The sequence below is a fragment of the Haemaphysalis longicornis genome, unplaced genomic scaffold (genome assembly GCF_048455015.1).
Source record: "Haemaphysalis longicornis isolate Haplotype H1 unplaced genomic scaffold, Haemaphysalis longicornis Haplotype H1 scaffold_8, whole genome shotgun sequence".
NCBI classification, from domain to species: Eukaryota; Metazoa; Arthropoda; class Arachnida; order Ixodida; family Ixodidae; genus Haemaphysalis; species Haemaphysalis longicornis.
In genome coordinates, this window is record NW_027526445.1 from 53,057,867 (window position 1) to 53,079,057 (window position 21,191).

At 49.2% G+C, this 21,191-nt stretch overlaps 1 protein-coding gene across 1 annotated transcript in view; it reads right to left on the reverse strand.

The window, feature by feature from the left end:
* The window catches only part of LOC144148300 (uncharacterized), a 47,930-nt gene that overhangs the window by 19,766 nt on the left and 6,973 nt on the right, over nt 1-21,191 (reverse strand). Inside the window, exons 2-6 of the mRNA XM_077679856.1 lie at nt 19,277-19,301; nt 16,309-16,454; nt 8,379-8,534; nt 4,793-5,034; nt 3,413-3,516 (exon numbers count right to left, since the gene is read on the reverse strand). Of these exons, the coding sequence (XP_077535982.1) occupies nt 3,413-3,516; nt 4,793-5,034; nt 8,379-8,534; nt 16,309-16,454; nt 19,277-19,301 (673 nt within the window). The remainder of the gene's footprint in view (nt 1-3,412; nt 3,517-4,792; nt 5,035-8,378; nt 8,535-16,308; nt 16,455-19,276; nt 19,302-21,191) is intronic.

Below are 21,191 nucleotides of genomic sequence, written 5' to 3' on the forward strand. Positions count from 1 at the left end.
CATGCTGCTTCTATCATAAGGTGCGTCAACGACACGTCAAGGTCACCGTCGAAGGACGCCGGTGGCACAGCTGCTCCGCCAACGGGGGGACTCTCCCTATCGAAGGCTTGACCTGTGCGAACTGTGCGCTATCTGTCGATGATAAGCAACTACCATGTCTGACGGCAAACCTCTCAATAGCACATCAGTCACCATCGCAGAGTACGTGGCAGAAGAAACCTTCAAAGGCGCGAGTCCACGCACATGACACTGCAAGTGGTCCAGCAGTCGCCATAGTGCGCCGACATCATTCGAGGACACCACTGAAGGAAGAGCTCGAAGCTGCGACAAGTGTTCCTGCACAATGCGGCGGGTGTCCCCGAAGCGTCGAGAAAGAATTTCCACGGCGTCTGAATAACAATCATCCGTCGGTTGCAGCCCGGCAATGAATGAGGCAGCTGGCCCACCCAACAGTGACCGAAGGTACTGAAACTTCTTTCCATTGCTCAGGCTGTGGACAGGTGCCTCGAACTGCGTCCAAAAGCTCTGCCACTGGCGAAACTCACCATTGAATGTTTGGAGCAGCCGCGTCGGGCGCTTCACGGAGCTTCCATGGCGGTGACTCTCGTCACTCTGAGGATCCACCACAGAAGCTGGGGCTGTCGATCTGGGCAGGCGTTTACCACTCCGTAGGGAGCTCTCCTCGGTCTTTAGCTGGCCCAGCACGCCATTGGCGGTGTCTTCGTATGTCAGCACGGCAACGCACTCTGCAGCGAACTCTTCTTCCGGTATGGCTCCCTCCAGCCCTACGTTCCGCTTAACCAGTTTATCATCGTTGGACGGCAACCTTTCTATGAGCGCACCCGAAATCTCCAAATCAGCCGCATACAAAAGCGCCTTCGCTTCGTTGATAAACCGTGTGTTATGTTGGTGACGAGCCGTTCTCTTCATTTTCAGCTTCTCCGTGCTGCAGACTTTTCCGAGGCCTTCTTCACCCTGTGCATGTTGATGCCCCTTTCACTCTTCTTCGTCCCTGATCCGTAGGCTTGGTGGCTCCAACTTCGTTTCCTCGTTTCCAGGCACCATAAGATGATGAAGAAAGGTGTCCAAATCCGCCATAAAGAAGTAAATAACTGCATTTACGTCAGACTAAATTTCTTGTTAACGTGATCATGGCGTCAGCTGCGCTTCGTCTTTCTCATCATCTTTCTTCCTTGGCGTCATCGAGGCATGTCCTCTACTTCATGTTGGTTACTTTGCTGTGTGCGACGCAATAAATTCAATGGACAGTGTGCTATGTTCGTCGACCCCTGGAAACAACAGATGGCAGAAGTCGCAGAATAGCCGGTGAACAAGCACGTGACGCAGAACACAAGCGGCAGCCTATAATTTTACCGCGAGGGAATTTCTGCTGTCAGTTTGGTATTATGCCCACCGAGGACGGCGTACTGTTTTAAAAAGGAGCTGCAACCGCAGTCTCGGCATTCAAAACCAAGGTGCCCTGCATCCTGTGCCGTCGCACGGCACTTGGCATCCATTGTCGAGAAGCCTTCTCTTTGAGCAATACCAGGTGCTTAGTGAACATTAAGCAGTGAACAGTGAGCAGAGATTTTGTAGGTGCATGAAATAGTCAACATGATTGTGTTAGTAGTGCTCCTTCTATCCATTTGCCCCAGAATAAGCTTTGCTTCTCTGACGGAGCGCGATGAAAGGGTTGTTGTCGGAGTGTGTTCAGTGTCACGTGGTCAGCGATTTCGATGTAGTTATCGCCCGGGTATTTCCCGCTTGGCTGCTATTGTGTATTTATTCCTTCGTTTCTCTTTAATAAAGTTGAAATGTAACTAGCGCTTTGTGTTTGGTCGTCTTTATTTTCCGGTACCATTTCGGCGCGAAAGTGTGGGTTGTCCTTATGAGGCCGCCTGTTTAACATTTTAGACACTATTTTTTGAATGTATACTGCGATAGGGAAGCGTGTTATCCGTAGTAAAACGGAATTACCAAGTTTAAAAGAATGATTCTCGCTGCGTCATTTTGAGTGTATAATTTGTTGTCAAGTAAACATAGGAACCAACACAAGGATGGGTGATAGTCATTCGGGCGGTCAAGGGCGCCGCAATCACACGGCGCAGCGGTAAGTTTTGGCCACTGCTCCCATTGCTCGTATGCTACGCTCATGGCTGTACATGTGCTTTGAAAGAACGGAAACTCGAGCAAGTTGCTATGCGATAACTCGACTCCAGTGGGAACCGACGAAAAATACAAGAAGCGAGGTGTTTCTGCCCCTCTTCGTTTCGCGTTTTCATCTGTTCGCGCTGTTTTTCGGTTATATGCTTCGTGTTTTACCCACGATGGACACCTAGTAAAAAGGAGCCTGTAACATAACTTTTTTTACTTTTTTATATCCTGAGTGCATTCAGAACATAGTCTTCGAATATACTCAGCACTTAAAATAAGGGGTCATAAAATAGATGAGCCAAAAAATACTGCTCTATGCCCATCAGATAAATTGAAAACTTGCTCAAAATTTTTTCTCACTTTCCCAGCCTTGGCGTTCTTGTAGCGCTCCAATCGCGTCATTACAGCGGTGTAGCGGCTATTGGCTTGCTTTATATCATTTACAACGATGAACGCATTCGATAGTCGGTTTAGAAAAATGCCACAGAAGCAAAGCGTAAACGGAAGCCGTGTCTGCTGCGACGAGCAAATCACGCACTGCCGCTTCAGGCTGGCAATATAGCCGTCGTAATGCTTCCTGGCACGAAGGAAAGAGTGAAATCGGTTATCGGCAGTGTTGCAGAGTCCCTTTAGGGCGGGCAAGCTATGCGCGTTTTAGCGATGGAGAGTATTGATGTTTAATCACTCATGGTCAGCCCAAAGCTGTACAAGGTGCAGATGAACCATACCGGCTCTCTGCATGCTTCGGGCTTAGTCAGTGCTATGTCATAACAAAAAAGCAGGTGCTGTTCGCGTACCCCAAGACTGATATCATGAACTGCGTTGTAGTACAGTAGCTCATCACTCCGAGGGATTGTTGCATTGTTGCAAGCGTCCCAGAATTGACTGAAACTGTAGCTAATTGCATTGCTCTAAGCCAATTCTCGTGGGGATTCCAAGTTGTTTTTAAGTATACTAGGCGTATAGATGCGGTAATGCGCTTCAACGTGTTATTTTGTTCTTATTGTCTTCCATAGGGATACCTTGTTCTCGCACAAGCATTACCCCCCTTTCCTCTGGTCCTTGATAGATAGCAGTCGTTGCTGTTATGCCTAATTTATAACATAGTTCTGAAACAATATATTGTCAAAAAAATGGCCGTAAAACTTAATTCCTGTTATCTTAGTGACACGTTTATGACTGGTAGTCTGCCTTTATTTTTTACATTTACACGGGCAACACAGTACTGCAGTAAGAACACGAAACAATTAATTATTACCTGTAGTAGGCCTCGTACTTGAAGAATGCTTTATCCTCAATGGCGTCCGGTGGGATTACAACGCTGACCTCGATGTCGAATGCGCTCAAGCAATCATTGAGGTTCTGAAACCAGAACAAGCACATAAGACGAGACAAGCTAGATTGCCATTGTCAACCGGAACCCCAAAAACTGCCTACGCCACTCTACTCCCTCCCCCCCCCCCCCCCCACACCCACACACATATTTAGTACCGCGAACTGAAGGTCATGGATAAAAGCTCCATATGAAGTACACGCTAATCGCTTATTGCTTTACTTTTTTAAGGAAATACCCATTCTCTTTACTACTCATTTTAATCACCACATACTTCTAATATGTAACTTCAATCACACCCTCGCTCATTCAGCGTTTCACCATTAATTCGAACATGAGTTCATCCCGTTCTTGGAAAAGACACGAGCGACCTCATTCGCTACTTCATGAGTCGACGATTCCACACAAGTTCCCACCATACTCTCCGACCGCGCACCTCTTTGGTTGAAGCCCTGTGAATTTGGTTGAAGCCCTGTAATTTACCTGTGAATTCGCTGCTGCGTCGCCGCTTATGTTGCACAATGACCTATTTGTGTTGGGGGGTAACCGGTCATTTTGCCGTATGAACGGAGGCGCAGCAGAGAATTCGCAGGCAAATTCGCGCCATGTATAAAACCGGCTTAAAAGGGCAAAACACATGACAACAAAAGGACGCCTCTGCGCATGCGTCATCTCCCACTTTGGGAACCGGTTTGGATTCCGGAAAACCCCTGCACCTGGCGCTCCAGTGCGCCCAACCTGCTAGATCTTTCGTCGCGCCGGGTCGGAAACCGGTTTTCTCGGACACAGAGGTGTCTGCTGCTCAAGTCTGGTTTGCTCTCTTTCAGTGCTAAAATACGCCCCAAGTGAACAACTTCCGTACATCCAAAAAGCTGGTTGTATGGAAGGGAGTTTGAATCCGGTCGAGTGGTGGCTTTTAATGGGTCTCCTTCCGTTGGGACAGAATTTGCCGCGCGGAGAGAAAAATTACGCTTTACTCGTTAAGCATTACAAAGGTGGATGCCATCCCGCTTTGCGAAAGTGGATCTTCCGAGGTTTCGGACCAGGTGCTAGTCGCCTCCCGAGGCCTCCAGGTCGCTGCGGCCCTGTGGGCAGCCGCCACCGCCCCATAAGGGGGAGGTCTTTCAATAAATGTTATCTCTCTCTCTCTCTCTCTCTCTCTCTCTCTCTTCAGCGCAGCTGCTGTAAGCAACTACAGATGCTGAAATGAAATGGTCCTCGTTGTTTTAGGTGAACGCTGACGGGCCAAGCTCAAGGTTAAACTGCTCTATTAAAAGGCCAACTAAGGAAGACAGCGGCACGTACCACAATGAATCGGTGGTAGCTTCCGTCGGTGCCAGGCGGTGCGTGGAAAAGGACACCCTCTCCGCCCACGCGGCCGATGAACTTGTGCAGGCTGCGGCACAGGCGCACCACGGTCATGTTCGTGACGCCGGCAGAGGCCAGGGTCCGGAAGCCGTCCTCAAGGGTTCGAGGTCCCCCGATGCCCAGAAACAGCCGGACCCACGGGTAGGCCTTGCGTCGCTCCACGATCCTTTTGTACCTCTCTGCGATGCCAGTGCCAGCAAGTGAAAGAGAGAAAGAAAGAGGGAGGGAGGGAGGGAGAGTGGGAGGGAGGGAGGGAGGGAGCCATGTTCTGTTCCCCCGCTTGGCACCTAGGATGAGGTGCCGACAAAAGATCTGCCACTGAACAAACCTTCCCCATCCCTTATCCACAATCAGCTACTTCATTGTGGTCATCGACACCCGTAGTCTTCCCAGAGCTTCAGCGATAAGGCGTGAAGAGGGAATCAGCGCAACGACATTGCATTGGCCTATGAGATCATAGACGCTTACCGCTATTGTTACTTAAAATGGAAAAAATGCATCTTCATTGTTACCTTTTGCGACTATCAGCCGTTGGAGTGACCTGGCTATTAATTGTCCGTCTCATTACCAATAACGGCTTCAAATATATACCTTGACTGATTCATTCACTAAGTTAACTCGAATAACTTTTGAGATCCGGAAACCATGCCTACGGATGTTCACCAGTCTGTGCTGGCAGTAGAAAGTAATAGAAGAGGGGAAGAGGAGTGGTGACGAGGCATTGGAAATGGGCTATGGTATAGAAATGGTATGGTGCTTTTGGTTCATTGCATATGTGTCTTTTCGGGCCGGGTGCGGGTAGCTCAATTGTCATGATCATGATCATCAACAGCCTAGTGAGGTCCACTGCAGTAGGAAGGGCCTCCCCCGTGCACCTACAACTGCTCCTGTCCTGCGCTTCCCGAGTCTACTCTTTGCCTCCGAACGTGATCTACCGTGACAGGAATGACGGCGTAACGGAGTTGGAAAATTTGTTCGGAGCCTTCGCCTCTGTACTTCGCGAAATCGTCCTCACCAGGGAGCTGCCAGTTGATGGGCAGCTGCGGTTCCGCGACCTGAGGCTGCGAATCAGCTAAAAACATTTGTGTTGGGAATACGCGCCGAGAGCACAGAAGAGACTGCTGCCACACTCTTCAGCCCACTCCAGGCTCGTAAAACGCGAGGTGGCCACACCCATTTTGAAGAACGCCCTGTTCAGATCGTGCCATCACCCAATAGAGACGATGTTCCAGGACCAGATAAAGCACCTACAAGTGCCTGGATACCCCAAAGACCTCATCCGCAGCCTGTCAAACAAGTTGATGACGGAAGAGTGGGTAGGAACACGTCCCAAGGAGCGCAAGGAATGCAGGATCACGACGGTCGTCCCATACATGCATGGCGTCTCGCACAAACTAAAAATGATTGCGGAAGGTTCAGGGGTGCCCTTTGTGTTCTGCTGCCAGGAAGTTGGGCGGCTTTTCCAAGGTGGTGAAATCGGGGGAACCAAGGCGCAACGTTTGCAACAAGGGACACACAAGGCGTTTCACTGAGCTCGCGACCAGGGCATTGTACGTGAACCGTGTCCTGCTGTAGCTCGTAGCTCGAGGGCAAACGAGACGATATGTGAATGATCGACTTCGCGAACACGCCTATGCCATTAAATCCGCTGCAGGTAGTAACCTCTCCACACATGTTGCTTCATGCGTGGACGAGCCCTCGTGTCAGCCCTTGTTTGAGCAATTTCATGCCCTCAAGCGCTACGGTTACCCGAGAACAGGAGAGATCTTTTGCAAGAAAGAAAAGAGAAAGAAGAAAGAAGAAAGAAGAAAGAAAGAATTTATTTGTCCTGAGTCTTTACAGGGACGGAAGCAGAGGCTATAGGCTTCGCAGCCTGACAAGGGCCTCTGCATCTAGCTACATTGGACAAACAGGGCGCTTATTAACAATAATGAAATATGATATCGCAGCATTTTCAATGCGCGAAGCTTTTTCAATGCAAGAGCGAGCAGGCGCATGCGTCCGCAAACCATCAGTCAACTTGCTGACCAAGGAGGTAGCATTTCTACTATCTTAACTGTAACTTCTTTTCGTGTTCTTTCTGCATTTTCTTATCCTGCCAGCGCGCAATAAAATTTATTCAGTTGTTAGTCAGCGCCGATTTTTGTCGCCTTCTCGTCTGCCGTTCAGACTCTTTGCGCTGTCTTGCCACGTGTTCTATATCCCTAACGTAAGGAAAAAAATAGTCAATTTTGCACTACCGCGAACACACCTGTAAAGAGTGTGCTGTCTTTTGCCGCGTGTTCTAGATCCATAACGTAGGGGAGAAATGGTCAATATTGGACTACCGCGAACTCACTTGTAAAGAGTTTACGCACTAATTGCGAGTAAATAACCAGCCCAGTACCCTTACAGTCCCCTCATAATGGGATATTTGGCGAACAAGCCTTTGCCCAAAATGAGATATGATGAGTGGCTCGGAGGGGGCATGGTGAAAATAGTAAAAGAAGATTTCACATCGGGTGAGACATGTGCGGCCGCTAGGTAAAAACCACAGCATCGAGAAGAAAAAGACGAGGGCGTGGTGCGAGCAGAAGCTGCGAACCAGGGAAGCGCAGAGCGACCGAGACAGGGAACGGTTAGATTGGGCATTCCCACGTTAGACGTCCGGTCGACGTGCCTTCCGTTACGAGACCGTCGCCATCGGTCATCAAGCGAGCTGCCGTCTTGGTGTGGCTACCAGCTCGGGCACGAGTGACCACAAGACACTGCCCCGTCGTCTCGTTCCGGCTCGAGCCAGGGTTCCTCCTGCTGTGAGGCTGAGCCGCCGGCCATGCTCTGGGACTCTCACCCTCGACGACCACTGTGCTCCAGCAAGGCATACCTGTGAGCCGTGCTTAACTCAAATGTTTTGAAGACCTAGCGCCAGCCAGTGCCGCCGAAAGCTAACTGAACCCTCTTTGTGAACATTTCTTTTTGAGTTACCGTTATTTTCTTTGAATGGTCGTCGAACGTCTCGAATATTTTGTAAATAAACTTCGTCCTGTATGTGCGTCCGGCATTCCTCTCACTGAGTTCTGCACGATCCTAGCGTAACATGAGGGTCCTGATAATTTTTCGCTGATTTCTTTCTATGTTCGACTTAGGGTCGACAGCTCAAGCCCCACAAACAAGTTGAGGGGCGTATCAACATTGCACCGATATTTACATCCTTAAGTTTTTTGCGGGTTACTTTTCTGCAGAGGCATCTTTTTTGTCATCCTCGATCTTTTGAAACTCCCACAACATAACAAACTGTAGTGGGGTGAGCTTTCATGCACAACGCATACGTTGACAGACAGGCGCATACATATGGGCTGAAATCCAACAGTTTCGCGTAGCCATGCTCATCATCATCGCCATCATGATCAGCCTACTCAGGTCCACTGCAGGACGGAGGCCTCCCCATTGAGCTAAAACTGCTCCGGTCTTGCGCTCCCAAAAGCTCCCGCGTCCTGCAGTAGCGGGATAGCAATGCTAACGCATCAAAACATATCGATCTCACCTTCATCTGCCGCTACTACAGACACGCTGTCGCCCTCCCGTGACAGGTCGACGCAGCAGAAGACTACTGCCGAACACAGCTCCACAGGCAGGCTATTGGCTGTGTAGGTGAAATCCTTGGAGTCGAAGAAACACCAAATGGGCCGCCTGGGGAGACCTGCGGCCGGGACGAAGGACACTGATGTAGCGCTAATGAGTTATGGAGGAGATGGGGGTTTAACAGTAGCAATAATTATAAAGAAGGAACGGGAAAAAAGACAGAGGACACCTACGGACGTCTTAATGGTTAATAATGGGAAGCCTTACCGGGACACCAAAGGACGGAAACAAGTGGACTTGTATTGGTGGATTACGGTGCCAAGAATCTAAATACACCATTCTCGCAATCAACAGTTGTTTAATAAGGCAGAAAACGCCAGAAACGTGAAAACAGGCGTCGATGCCCCGTACGCTTTTGGGTACGCGGTTTGTGACGCCACAAAAGCTGTAAACAGCGAGAGCTCATTACAGAAGCATCTATTGAGGTTTTACTTCATCAATCAGTTCTTAAATGGTTGAGCACGCAAAATAAATGTAAATCAATCTTTTCCATGAATCCATCTTACTTAAAAGACACAAACCAATGCTTTTATACATTGCGAGGCAGGCTGCTTTCCTCAGTATTCAGTCAGCCATCACGCTTTCGGTTTCGTTTTTGAAAGGCATGGGTGTGCAATTAGCAAATCAATAACCTACGACGGCGAACACCAGAGATTCTTTAGGCAATATCTCCGGCAGAGAGCGGCTAAATTCCCTTCATTAGAATCGGCGAAAGGAACAAGATTCACTGCAGGTTGTTAATTAAGGGACCCGAACGTACTTCCAGTCTCCCGTCCTCCGCGCACGTAGAAGTAGGAGGAGGAGGTGGAGGAAGGGCAGGGCAAGGGGAAGGGGAAGGGTCAGGGCAAGGGGAGCCCCGGCAACTGCGACTACTCGACACGGCTGCCGTCGTGATAGTTTATTTCACGCTATGATCGTGCGAGAAAATATATCATACGGCTCCGATCACCAGGACGAGGTCAGGTGAAGGCGCCTGCCTGAATGACCCTGGCCCGAACGCGGCGCTAGATATCAGAAACAGCGCTTGTCGCTTCGCTCGCTGCCGGCTAGATGGGATTTGGGAGGCCGGCATAGGCGGGCACGCCGGCCGCTCGAGCATTCAAGACTATTTCTCATTGCGTCGGTGAAAGATCATAACAGTCCAAGCCAGCTTATTCGGCCCAAGAAATATAGCCGGGGCCGGCCATGGCTTGGAGACGTGAAAGATACCGTTGCCAGCGTGAGGGCGCCTAAACACTACTTTGTGACGCATTGGATACATCCCGAAAAAATAAAAGGGAGACGGTACCGAGGACTGGCAGCTTTGTTTACTTATTTCCCAGCAAATAAGGCGTCATTTCTCGTCGAACAAAAGCTGAGAGCTACGAAACGTATGATCTTTCAGTTAAAACAAACTTTCATTCAGCCTCTATGCCCTTGAAGGCTCGCCCGATTGCCCCTACAGGCTCGACCGGATGGAACGTCCGGTACTCTTTTCTCCCGCACGGCGTTCTCGAATGGCTTCGTACTGTTGCCGCTTGAGACGATTCGCTCGCCGATCCCCTTCCGCCTTACCCTTTCGAATGGCTTCAATCTGCCTCCTTCGTCCTGCACCGCTGCTCGTTTCCGTTACGTGTTGGAAGAGTTGACGACATTGGTGAATGTGGTTGCGTGCCTGCCTGCTCGTTTGGTTGCGTTATTCCGCTCACTTTCTTCATCTGCGCCTGGAGTGAACGGCCACCTTACGCTACTTCTGAGTTTACGCGCATGCTATGGAACGCCCCGCGCTATAAAACGCTTAAATAAGACGTTGTGTAAAACGGCCAATTTGTCGTTATGCGGATACCAACTTTGGCCTTTCTTGCTCAGTGGGTAATTTAATGCTTTCACGTCAAAAGGGTGATAATGCCGGGGCACAAGGCCGTTGTAAACACCCATAACAAGAGAAAAGTACCCCTGGATGCCATCATCAGAAAAATGCGAATGAAGAAATCTCACGGGCTGTCCAAGACACCCTTGAGCCTTTGGACACCGTGTTGTTGTTGACAGAGCCAGATGAGACAAGCGTGGCGGGGGCATCGTACAGAAGCTCTGGCCGAACCACGTGCCTGTAAGTAAAATTGCGTTCTTAAGTTTCCGCGCAGGTGTATGCGTAAGGTACAAGCCACCAAAACAGTATAAAAACCACCTCTAAGCTCCTCAACCTCTGAAACACTCCCAGGCCGATGCGAATCAGCTTCCCCATGAGATTCGCAAGTTCATTGATGCGGCCCCATTGCCACGCAACATGCACCCGACACATCACGAGGCCCGTACGGAAGCACGAGCGACAGCGTTCCTTAAACAATACGGCCAAAACTCTGCCATGGTCTATACAGATGCCGCTTCGCATCCCTGGTGAAGAGGTATGACCGCTGTGGTTATTTCTACCGAAGACCTCCTTACATGCTCATCCATTCCCACCATCCACTCTATACAGGCGGAAGAAGCGGCCATCTCCCTAGCCACTGCACAAACAACAAGCATGTAGAACATTCTCCAGCGGTGTTATATCACGACCTGCCAGAACAATTTTTCTCCAGCATCCTCCTCGACATCTCGTTAGGATTATTTGGGCTCTAGCCCACTCCGCCGTGTGTGACAACAAAGCTGCCCATCAGCATGCCTGACCAAACGAACACATTTCCCCACCCCACTAGAGACCACATTCTCATTGATTGATTGATTGATTGATTGTAGCGTTTAACGCGCCGACGCAACGTAGGCGATGAGGCGCGCCGTAATGGAAAGCTCAATATTAATTTTGACCACCTGGGGATCTTTAATGTGCGCCGAAATCTCGTACACACGGGCATTTTTGCTTTTCGCCTCCATCAGAAAAGCGGTCGCCGCGGCCGGGAATCAAGCCCGCGACCTCTTGCTTAGCAGCACAACGCCTTAGCCACTGAGCCACCGCTGCGCCACCGCGGCGCCACTGAGCCACCGACCACATTCTAGCCACCGCCCCTTTATCCTCGCAATGTCGCTTTTGCCAGGCTCCGCGCTCCCTCTACCATATCATGTGGGGCTGTGATAACAATCCCCTTACACTCCTGCCCTTTCCCTCTCCTGATCACTGAGAGCGAGCACTGTCCAGTTCGGGCTCTGACGATAGTTTTGGCTGGAGCAGAGAGCCTATGAAGCCGGACGTACTCAAGGGCTCCTGGAATGAGGCCTCTTTCACAAGGCTGACTGCTTTAAACAGACGTTTATTCCACCTTTTCCACTTTCTCCTTGTCCAGTACGAAGTTGTGAATTCAAAAAAAGATTCTCCAGAACCTGTCTATCTAAATAAAACTGTGATGAGGGGAATTTGATTACTCTCCAGATAGAAGCAGCCCGCCAGACACGGAATATAACATGTGTTTAAAGATTGCTCCCTTTTTCGTTACTCAGTCTGGGGTAACACTTTCTCCTTTTTAACAGCAGAGCTGTTGAGGCTGAGCTTTTGTCTCTCCGTCGTACCAAGAAACCTCGAAGCCTCGAACCGGGAATCGAACACAAGACCTCCACGCCATCATACCGGCAACCTAGCCGCTGGGCCACCCCAAAAGCGCGAGGGGTGCGGTGGTTAGCACCGGCGGGGAACAATAAGATGTCAATCCGAATGGAAAGGAAAAAGCAACACTTCCCGTGGTCATAATCAAATTTTGGCGTTATGAAACCGGTGTCTCTCCGATTGAGCTATCATCTCACTCCGGGCGCGCAGCAGTTCTTTTGGGTTCGTAGCGCGGGCGTTGGCTCTGGACTTGGCCGCGGATTATAGAGTTTGCTAACGCGGTCCATTCTGCGAGAGATGTGAAAGGCTGCGGACAAAACGATCCGCGCCTTCCACTCATGCAGAACTTTCAACGCCAAGTTCGGCAATAAACGCGAGGTACAACATCCGGGTCTCCGACGAAGGGAGAGGGCCGCCAGCTCTGCTGTTTCTCCAGCCTTGCACCACTATAGTGCCGGCTGCACCAATTTTTTCTTCCCCAGCATCACGCTCTACGTAATCACCCTTTCTGAACGCACGCCGGGAGTTTCTCGTGTGACCTGAGGCGGCCAGCGATAGCATCACAGCGCCTTCCCTCCGCTATGCCCTCTTCCGTATTTTCCTCTACAGTGTAAGCCTTTTGGAGGCAAAGCTAGACTGCGCTGTATTTTTTAACGTCATTCATCGCGTCGGAAGTAACCTTCAGCTGCTGGCGCATAACCTGCGCCTTTCTTATCGATCGCTGCATGACGTGACATGACGAGGGTAAAACAGTAGCTTCACTGCTTGCTCATGATAGATCAGCGACGGCTGAGCCAACGGTGCGGCCGCAGCGCAAGCAAACCAAGCGACTTGGGGAGTGTTCAACGGCTGCTTCGCCGCCGCTTGGTCCCTCAGTCTCGCAATCGATGACGCAACGGCTGGGCTGTCTGTGCGCGTTCTTCTGCGCAAGCGCAAAGACTTATACAATTATCTATAAGACACAGCTAGACGGCAGCTCGAGCAAAAGCAAACATTCGCGAGACACAGTGTACATAGTCCATGCTTGTAGTCGTGATGTCTAGGCTTAGAAGCATCAAACTAGAGCCATTTTTTTCGCTGGGATTGTATTGGCAGAGCACAGAGGACCCCGTTTCTCAATGGACGTTTGGCCGGGTGGGTTGTGGAATGCATCGGTTCGTGGAGTGTAGGAGAGTGGCGATCAGAAGGCCGGAGGAAAGAGGGAGGAGGAAAAGGTAAGAATGTGCCAGGAAGTTAGTAGAATAAGACGGAGGCAATGTGGATGGGAGAATGGAGAACGGGGAGTAGGGCTGGAGCCATACCTTCTAGACTTTCTAGCCTAGACGGCGTTGCTTTGAGGGGCGAGAGAGAGAGAGAGAGAGAGAGAGAGAGAACGAGGGAGAAGGGGAGCAGTAAAACGCCACCATCTTTGAGAGTGATTTGCAGCAAGGCAAGTAGATCCGCGGCCAGTTTTTTTTCCGGGATGAAATTAACTTATCCCCAGTAGATCGATGGGGTATGCGCAATACCCAATAAAATCATAACCCAATAAATCACTAAACTGAGCACTAAAACAATTAAGTCCTTCATCTTTCTTGTTGGAGCGCACAGCATGCGACCATGGGACGTTTTCATGGAAATTGGGCTCACAACGACACCCTGATACGGCACCATGCGGTACAAGAACAATATGTCGTCGTAGTGCAAGAGCCTATACTAATCAATTTTTCTTTAGCCCAACGGGTGGACACTTCGTTAACACCTTCCCGAGTGTAGAGCATTTACAAACCTGATTCGTTGGAACGGGCCTTTGTGAACGGGCCCAGTCGTCGTGGCGCTTCTCGCCGGAACTGAAGTTGTCGTGTTGCTGGCGGCGCTTGAAGTGTGCAAGTCTGCGGAAGCGTAAAAGAATGTCTTCATGAGAGTTCAGTGCAGCCCGTCTAGGAAGTTTGAAATCGTCACACGTAGTGGAGCAACTTGCGTTCTAAAGAATTTCCGCGAATCTGCTTCACACAATTCACAGAGAAGGCGAATAACTGTGATCAAAGTGGCAAAATACTCGTGCTGAAATTGCCCATGGTGTCCTGTACCCCAACGCTCCAGAAGGACTAATCAGCGTGACGAATGTATAGGTCCGTTTGGGGAATGACGATGCCCATCTTGCGATTACAGTAAAAAACTGTGGTTGATTACTCTGTCATGGGAATCGATAAAACGCGAAAGCGAAATGTGCAGCGAAATCCGCAGCTGAGCATGATTTGCGGGTCGGCGGCTGTCTTGTGGTTGTGCTTGGCGAGCGACGTCCTGCTGGCGGGTCCCTTCGGCAGAGATGTAGTGGCGTCACTTCCGTGGCGGATATCACGTCAGTGAAATCTTTGGGTATGGTGGCATAAAACACTTTCGTGTTAAAATATAAAACCAAAAAACGAACAAACCTAAGTATAACGTACTTATTAGTACTAAAAGCTGCTTCCCCGCAAGAAGACCTTGTGTGCAGAGGTGCACCCTTTTAGGCCGCTTGCTTCGTTATACAGGCGTCCCTACGGTGACAGATTTGACGTCAGCGAAATCTTCGTGTGTGTGGGAATAAAGCACTTTCGTGTTAAAAACACAGTCTCCTCTGCGACAACAGAGAAAGTCGTACATTTGCATTGTTGGTCCAGCGCAGATTGAATTTTTTACTCAAATCGCTTGCTTGGCCTTGTCAATCTGCCAATTCGCCCATTTGGTTGCGCCGATTGGTCGTTCTGGAGTGTTGGAGTGAAGCCCACTAACGATGACTTTTTGGAGTGTAGGTTAATGACGACACTCACCACAAGGTTTTAGTCGAAAGATGTGGTCTACGTTGTGACATCATGCAATGCAAGCATGAATATTTGCACTGCGCGATGTCACAGCACAGATCTCATTTTCAATCGAAATCGTGTTTTCGGACACTTCATTTGCCAGTTTCGTTCCCGCATACGTCGCGATTGGTCACTCAGGTGCCTCGTGGGAAAGCAAATAGACGGCCATTTTTAGAGTTTACCACACGTTCAGCAGGACGCAGAGTTGGGCGAGTTCGTATTGCGACATTGTTATTTGGAAGCAGTGCGTTAAAACAGGACCACAATAAAAAGCACCAGACAGGACAAACGACCCGACCAGACAGGACCCCACAGGGTGCAACCGGACCATGAGCGGCAAAGAACCAGACAGGACCACACCTTTAATCAAGTGACAGGACCAGACAGGACCACACAGGGTGCAACCGGACCACTTCCGACAAAGAACCAGACAGGACCACACCTTTGGGGCATGAAGGAAACTACAGTTTTGCCGAAAGTTCCGGTCTCTAGACATGACTATGGGAGTTGAGTGGTGCGACAAGTACCATTTGATCACACCCCTTTAGCGCTGACGTGTATTAAACACACTGATAACTGTGTTTACTATTTCTTCTCAAATGGCACTGCTGAGCCCGCACCGCGGAAAATTTCAGTTTTACTAAGAAAGTGTCTGTTTTAAGTCTTCTATGTGCTTTTCGAGGCAGTACTCCTACATGTAATCTTGAATGTGACAGCAGACTAAGTATGTCTCGTTATGTTTTGATTTTTTTCGTTGGTTTGTGCAGACACGATCTACTACAGTATTCCTATACTTGAAAAATATAAGACACATCAACCCAGCCGCTCGCTAGTGGGAAAGACTGGCTGACGATGAAGTGAAGAAAACTGATATCTAGAGCCCCGTTTTACCTCACCCCCCCCCCCCCCCCCCCCCAAGAAAAAAGCACTTCTAAAGCTTTTGTTCCATTTGCTCTAAATACAGAAGCAACACTGGGTTTCTATAAACGACCTTGCACTAACATTTTAGTGTGTTCATGAAGTCTGGTACACTGTAATGCGGACATCTGAGATTGACTGGAATTGGGTGGAATGTCGTCAATAAATGTTATCTCTACTGAAAGATAGTAAGCGATGTTGTGAATGCACTTTGTTATGGGGAGGCTAACCTTGCATCTTTCTGCGCGTTCCCCGAGACTAAGCCGGAAGCCGAAGTAATCTCGTCTTTCAGTGTAAATTCCTCAGTGTTTGTTCTCATCTCCGTTGTCGAAGATTGGAAATTGCGACAAATGTTACAGTGGGTGGTCTTCCCTTGATAGGGTTGGGCTTGTTGGTGGTTCAGGTTCGACTAGAGTGCAAAACGCGAAAGCCAGAGACAAGGAACTAGAGAGGGCAGAGAACAGCGCCTGTTCTGCACGCCCTTTTGCCTCATGTCTTTTGCAGTGTGCTCTTCTCTAGTCTTCCCTGACAGGCAGGTAGGACGCGCCTGCTGCGCTTAGCTCCTTGCGTACCCGGGGTAGCGGCGAAGTAGGCGAGTCCCAGGATGCCGAAGAATGCAACCGGGAGGAGAAACACCGGCAGCCGGTTCCTGCCGTGGATCACGGGTCGCCCAGCCTCGCGCTCTTCGTGGATTCTTCTCAGGTGTGGTGGAACGACCCTGGGAATACCAGCAGCAGAAGTGTGCAAGTGGGAAATACAAGACGGCGCGAATGGTGAAAGTGCAGCCACTGCGGCGCAGGACTTATCGCCGTGACGCAGTGCTTGTGAGACGTTTCTGTTCGTTACCCGTGCACAACGCGCAAGTAGCAGACGACGCGATCACGCTCCCGTTTCCCGTGTGAAAAAGGGAACTGTGCTATCTGGTCCAACTGCGCGCGCGCGCACAATCCCCATGGGGCTGTGAGGGTGCGCTGAGATTTCCGAAACAAACGTGCTCACATCGTAGATCCTGCGTAGTTTGGTACAGTACTTTGGCGAGTGCCCCAAAAAAGCACGGAATAGGCGCAGAGGCTGTCACTAGCTTACCGCGTTACGGTGCAGTCGAACCTTACTCTTATGGGGCAGCCGCGTAGTCACCTTGTCACTCGCTTTCTCAGACCTCAGGGGTTGAGCCCTATATCGCTTTCGCTTTAAGTCGTTAGTGTAGCCTTGTCGCCTTGCTCCGAGCTGTAAAATGACTTACACAATCGAGGGTAATTTTCACTGTCCATGCCTAACACCACTACACCCTATAAAAACACACAAAACATTACCTTTTGAAGAGTGTGTAGTGCAAATAACACCCTAACACCATTGCAAAATCATTACAAAACACCCTTTCAAAGCCTGTATAGCTAATACCCTAAATACATCAATACTAAAACCCAATTTTACCCGCTTTTTACGCCCCCAACATGTTTCAGGAGCATCGGGTTAAACCCGGTTTCTCCTGAATAAACCTTTTCAAATTAGCGGTATGCACACTCGTGCGCTGACGGTCCGTCGTTCTCAACCAGTACTTGCTGGAAGCAAGCCCCACAGACACAGCCTCCGAACTCATGGTGTATTAGCATGAAAATACTTCTCGATACCTCAGGCTGGCAAATGCTGCACTGACACAGTTGTGCCTAGCTAACGGACGCAGTGTTGTCGAGAGAACTTTCTTCCTGTTGAGATACGTTGAACGACCAGGCAGGTCTCGAATGAAGTCCAACATATCATAATAAGCACGCCGATGATAATATATGTAAACAAGGATGAACGAAAAATTTACCACCAGCGTTTCGTGAATAAAATGTTTCATTTCGAGGAAGTTATCAATGCTCTTTACTGTCATCATTACTGATTCGTTTTCAAACAAATTCCATATTTCAAAGAGCCTTTGCTAGAAAACCCTCATTTCCCCCCGATTACCAGCTTGGAACGCACATCAATTTTAATGTGTTAAAGTTAAAAATCTCATGATACCTTCTAAAAATAACTGAGCGTATTACTTTGTACATCCGTAGATTCCACCCGAAAAAACGCGAATTTTAGAATTGTTTTACAAACAAAAGCAGTTTTCTCCCAGATTATTAGTTTAAAAAACCGCCCCCGATTTTTACCACGTTTTTGAAAAAACATACAACCGGAAAACGGAGTAGTAGTAGTGGTAACTTTATTTGAGCTCGAGGCGTTTTCAGACGCCAGACGGAGCGGTTCCCAGGTCGCGGGAACCGTATTGGGCCAGCAGCTCCTGGCCCCTGGCCGTCAGCGCGAGCTGGGTCGGCAGGGCGGGGCTGGACCGCAAGGTCTCCCATCGCTCGTGGAGTGGGGTAGGGGGGGTGGAGGGAGGGTTGGGGGGTATAGGGGCTTTGAGTTTAGTGCACTCCGCCAGTATGTGTGCGAGCGTGCCGCTGTTTGTTTTACACAACTCTACAAATAACTAGCACCCTTACACCAAAGCAAAAACACAAAAAAACGCCGTTTTACGTGGTGTTCTATCGTTTACAACACAGTAATAAAGAGTGTTTTTTTGTGTCTTTGTTGATGTGTAAGGTTGTTATAAATATTTCCCTTAACCCTTTCAGTCACGAATTATTATATTCACTGCAGAAAAATTCAGTACTTGGAGGTTTAGCAGTGTCAAGTGTCTAGAGGTAAGAAAAAAAGGTTCAGTCTCTCTAGAATATTTATTACGAAAAAGGCGTCGTGTCCTCATACTGAGACACCATTACTCAATCCTGCTTTTCCCTATAAAAACCTATAAAAATATTAAATCTCCTGAGGCAGTTTACAAACAAAGAGGTGAAATAATAATTTCTGCACATGAAAGAAGTGTTTTGATGAGAGACCTTAGGACGGCAACACACCGGAGCTCCCACAAAACTTGGTGGCGTTCATTTTGAAACGGTGTTTATGAGTGAGGTTCCACCATTCCACATCACATGGTGCTACCTTTCACTTCCGTGGGTTTCTAACATCAGCCGCACCACCCTGCAGCATAAACTCTTTTCGTTTTCACGTGTAAAACGACGAATAAAGTCGAGTCTTCATATGGAGACACGGTGACTGAAATGGTAAAGGGTGTTATTAACTTTACAGCACCGAAACTGCGGTGATGCTTACGAAAATTCTTCGATGCTCCGATATCATAGTCCTCCCGCACAAAAACGCTGTTACGCTCTAGTCAAAAGTACGACGACTCCGCTCCCCTGTGCTGTGCTGAGTTTTGAGTGACAGGTTGCACGGATGGAACCCAAGCTTAATTAAGCAGCTCCGCTGTTAAAATATGAACAGATGTGCTTGGCGTTTCACAGAAATTCCCGCGAGGACGTACCAACTAGCCAGCGTAGACACCCTAATTAACAGCAGACTTCATCTTCATTTCGAGCTTGCCACGGCGCGCACATGTGTTAAACGTACCACAGACTGCGGGTTCTGAGGGTTCATGAGGGTGTGTTGCAGTTTGCGCGTGAACGAACCTTGCAAGGCAAAGAGGACAATGGTGTCTCAACTTACACGAGGCGACCAATGCTTCGGAGATCTACAAAGAGGAGTGGGGAAAAATGGCAGGAGATAGCTGATAGGTAAAAGCGATCGCGATGATACATTTTCTGCGTAATGTAACTACAAATGAGCTTTCTTTTGCCAACTGGGACTGGCATACCTACCTCCTTCAAGTACCGGTACGCCTTCTGTTGATCTTCCTTCTGCAATTTATCTCAGATCAAACAAAGCAAAAGACTTCTCTCTCTCTCTCTCACAAAACACTTAAACAGGAATGTGTACAATTTTTAACGCAGTAGTCGGTTGTCTCTGAAACACACTTAAACCGAAATGCTACAACTGCACGATGTCGTGCCACGAATGCAAGTATACAAAAATGTTGTTGAATTATTTAGTAAAGTCATACCATCACAAGATTGAGGAAGGTTTCGACGCTCAGGTTGCCAGGGTGCTTGCGGCTGGTTTTCCCTTATAGGTTTTGACAGCTGTGTCTGAGTTTTTGTTACAGATGAAGGGCAGCATACCCCAAAAAGCCGAAGGCTTTAGGTGCAAGAAACGGTTGGTTGTTACTTATGTCCATCGGGTGGCACATAACCTGAAAAATGTGCCTAGCAGGCCAAAAGTGGAGGTCGTTTTTTTCTGCCTTTCACAATTTCTGCCCTCTGCCCCTCACGGGATCATCGGAAGCTTGAGGTGGGCCCGTACTTCGTTGCCTGAAATTTTGTGCGATTATTCGCTAAAGAATGCTTATTTAGTTCTGAGCTTGCTTATCAGTCCAAAATTGGCTGACATATGTACTATACTCTAAAATGCAAATTTGGGCGCAGCGCGAATTGCAGTCTTCTCGGTCACGGCGCATAGCTTCTGCGTCTCAGGAAGTGGTCGCGTGATTAGAAAATGCGCGGCGGAGCTCTCCACTCTGCTGTTATCTCGCAGTGCGTCGCCGCCGCCAAGAATGTTGTTGTCAACAGGGTTTGAACCTCCCGCGCAAACGTCAGCGATGGTAAGCCTCTGCGTTGGCGGCGCGAGCTGCGACTCAGGAAGTGATCGCAATCTGTGTCCCGGAACAGGACCCGTACTGCGTCTCAAAAAGTAAACGCGTCATCGTCGATCGCACGAGAGCACGAGCTGCTATGGCGCCATCTCGCGGCGCGTCGCTACCGCCCAGCATGTCTCACTGCCTCGCCCTCACACTTCCGCCATGCGTCACCGTCGAGGAGCGTGTTGCGCCGCTTTGGCATACCGCCCTCTCCCTGACACTGTCGCCACGCTCCTCATTTGTTTTCTTTCTGTCTTCATTCGCTTGGTAACGAGGACAACGCCACATTTAAACTACAGTAGCGGGCGCCAAAGTGCTGCACACTAAAATAAGCAGGTGATGACCTTGGATCTATTAGGAGAAATGTAGTTAACGAGGGGCTGAGCCTGCCTAAGATCTAAGCAGTTGTGAACTCAATCGAACTCATTATTGGTGACTTGTTAAAACATTATGGGATGAATGCATAACTCAAGCTGACAAAAATCCAAGGTACACCATGGTGGAAGCTACGTGGCGCCAAAACTTCAAACACTGGAGATGCAAACAAGCAATTAAGTACGGAATGAAATATTACTACCGTAAAGCTATTGTAGTGTCTATTCTCGTGGCAGCTGCGAGGATTACCGTCGAAGATTTCTCGCGGCAGTCACATAAGCTAGGTTAAGCACGCCACCAAAAGCATCCTCGGGACAAGTATTCCCCGAAAACTTCGTTCCTGTAGTTGCTTCTCTGGCGCTGTAGTAGAGTACGAGCTTTGAGAAACGAAGATTCGGGTTCAACTCCTACCCGCCGCGGTGGCTCAGTGGCTAAGGCGTTGCGCTGCTGAGCACGAGGCCGCGGGTTTGATTCCCGGCCAAGGCGGTCGCTTTTCTGGTGTAGGCGAAAAGC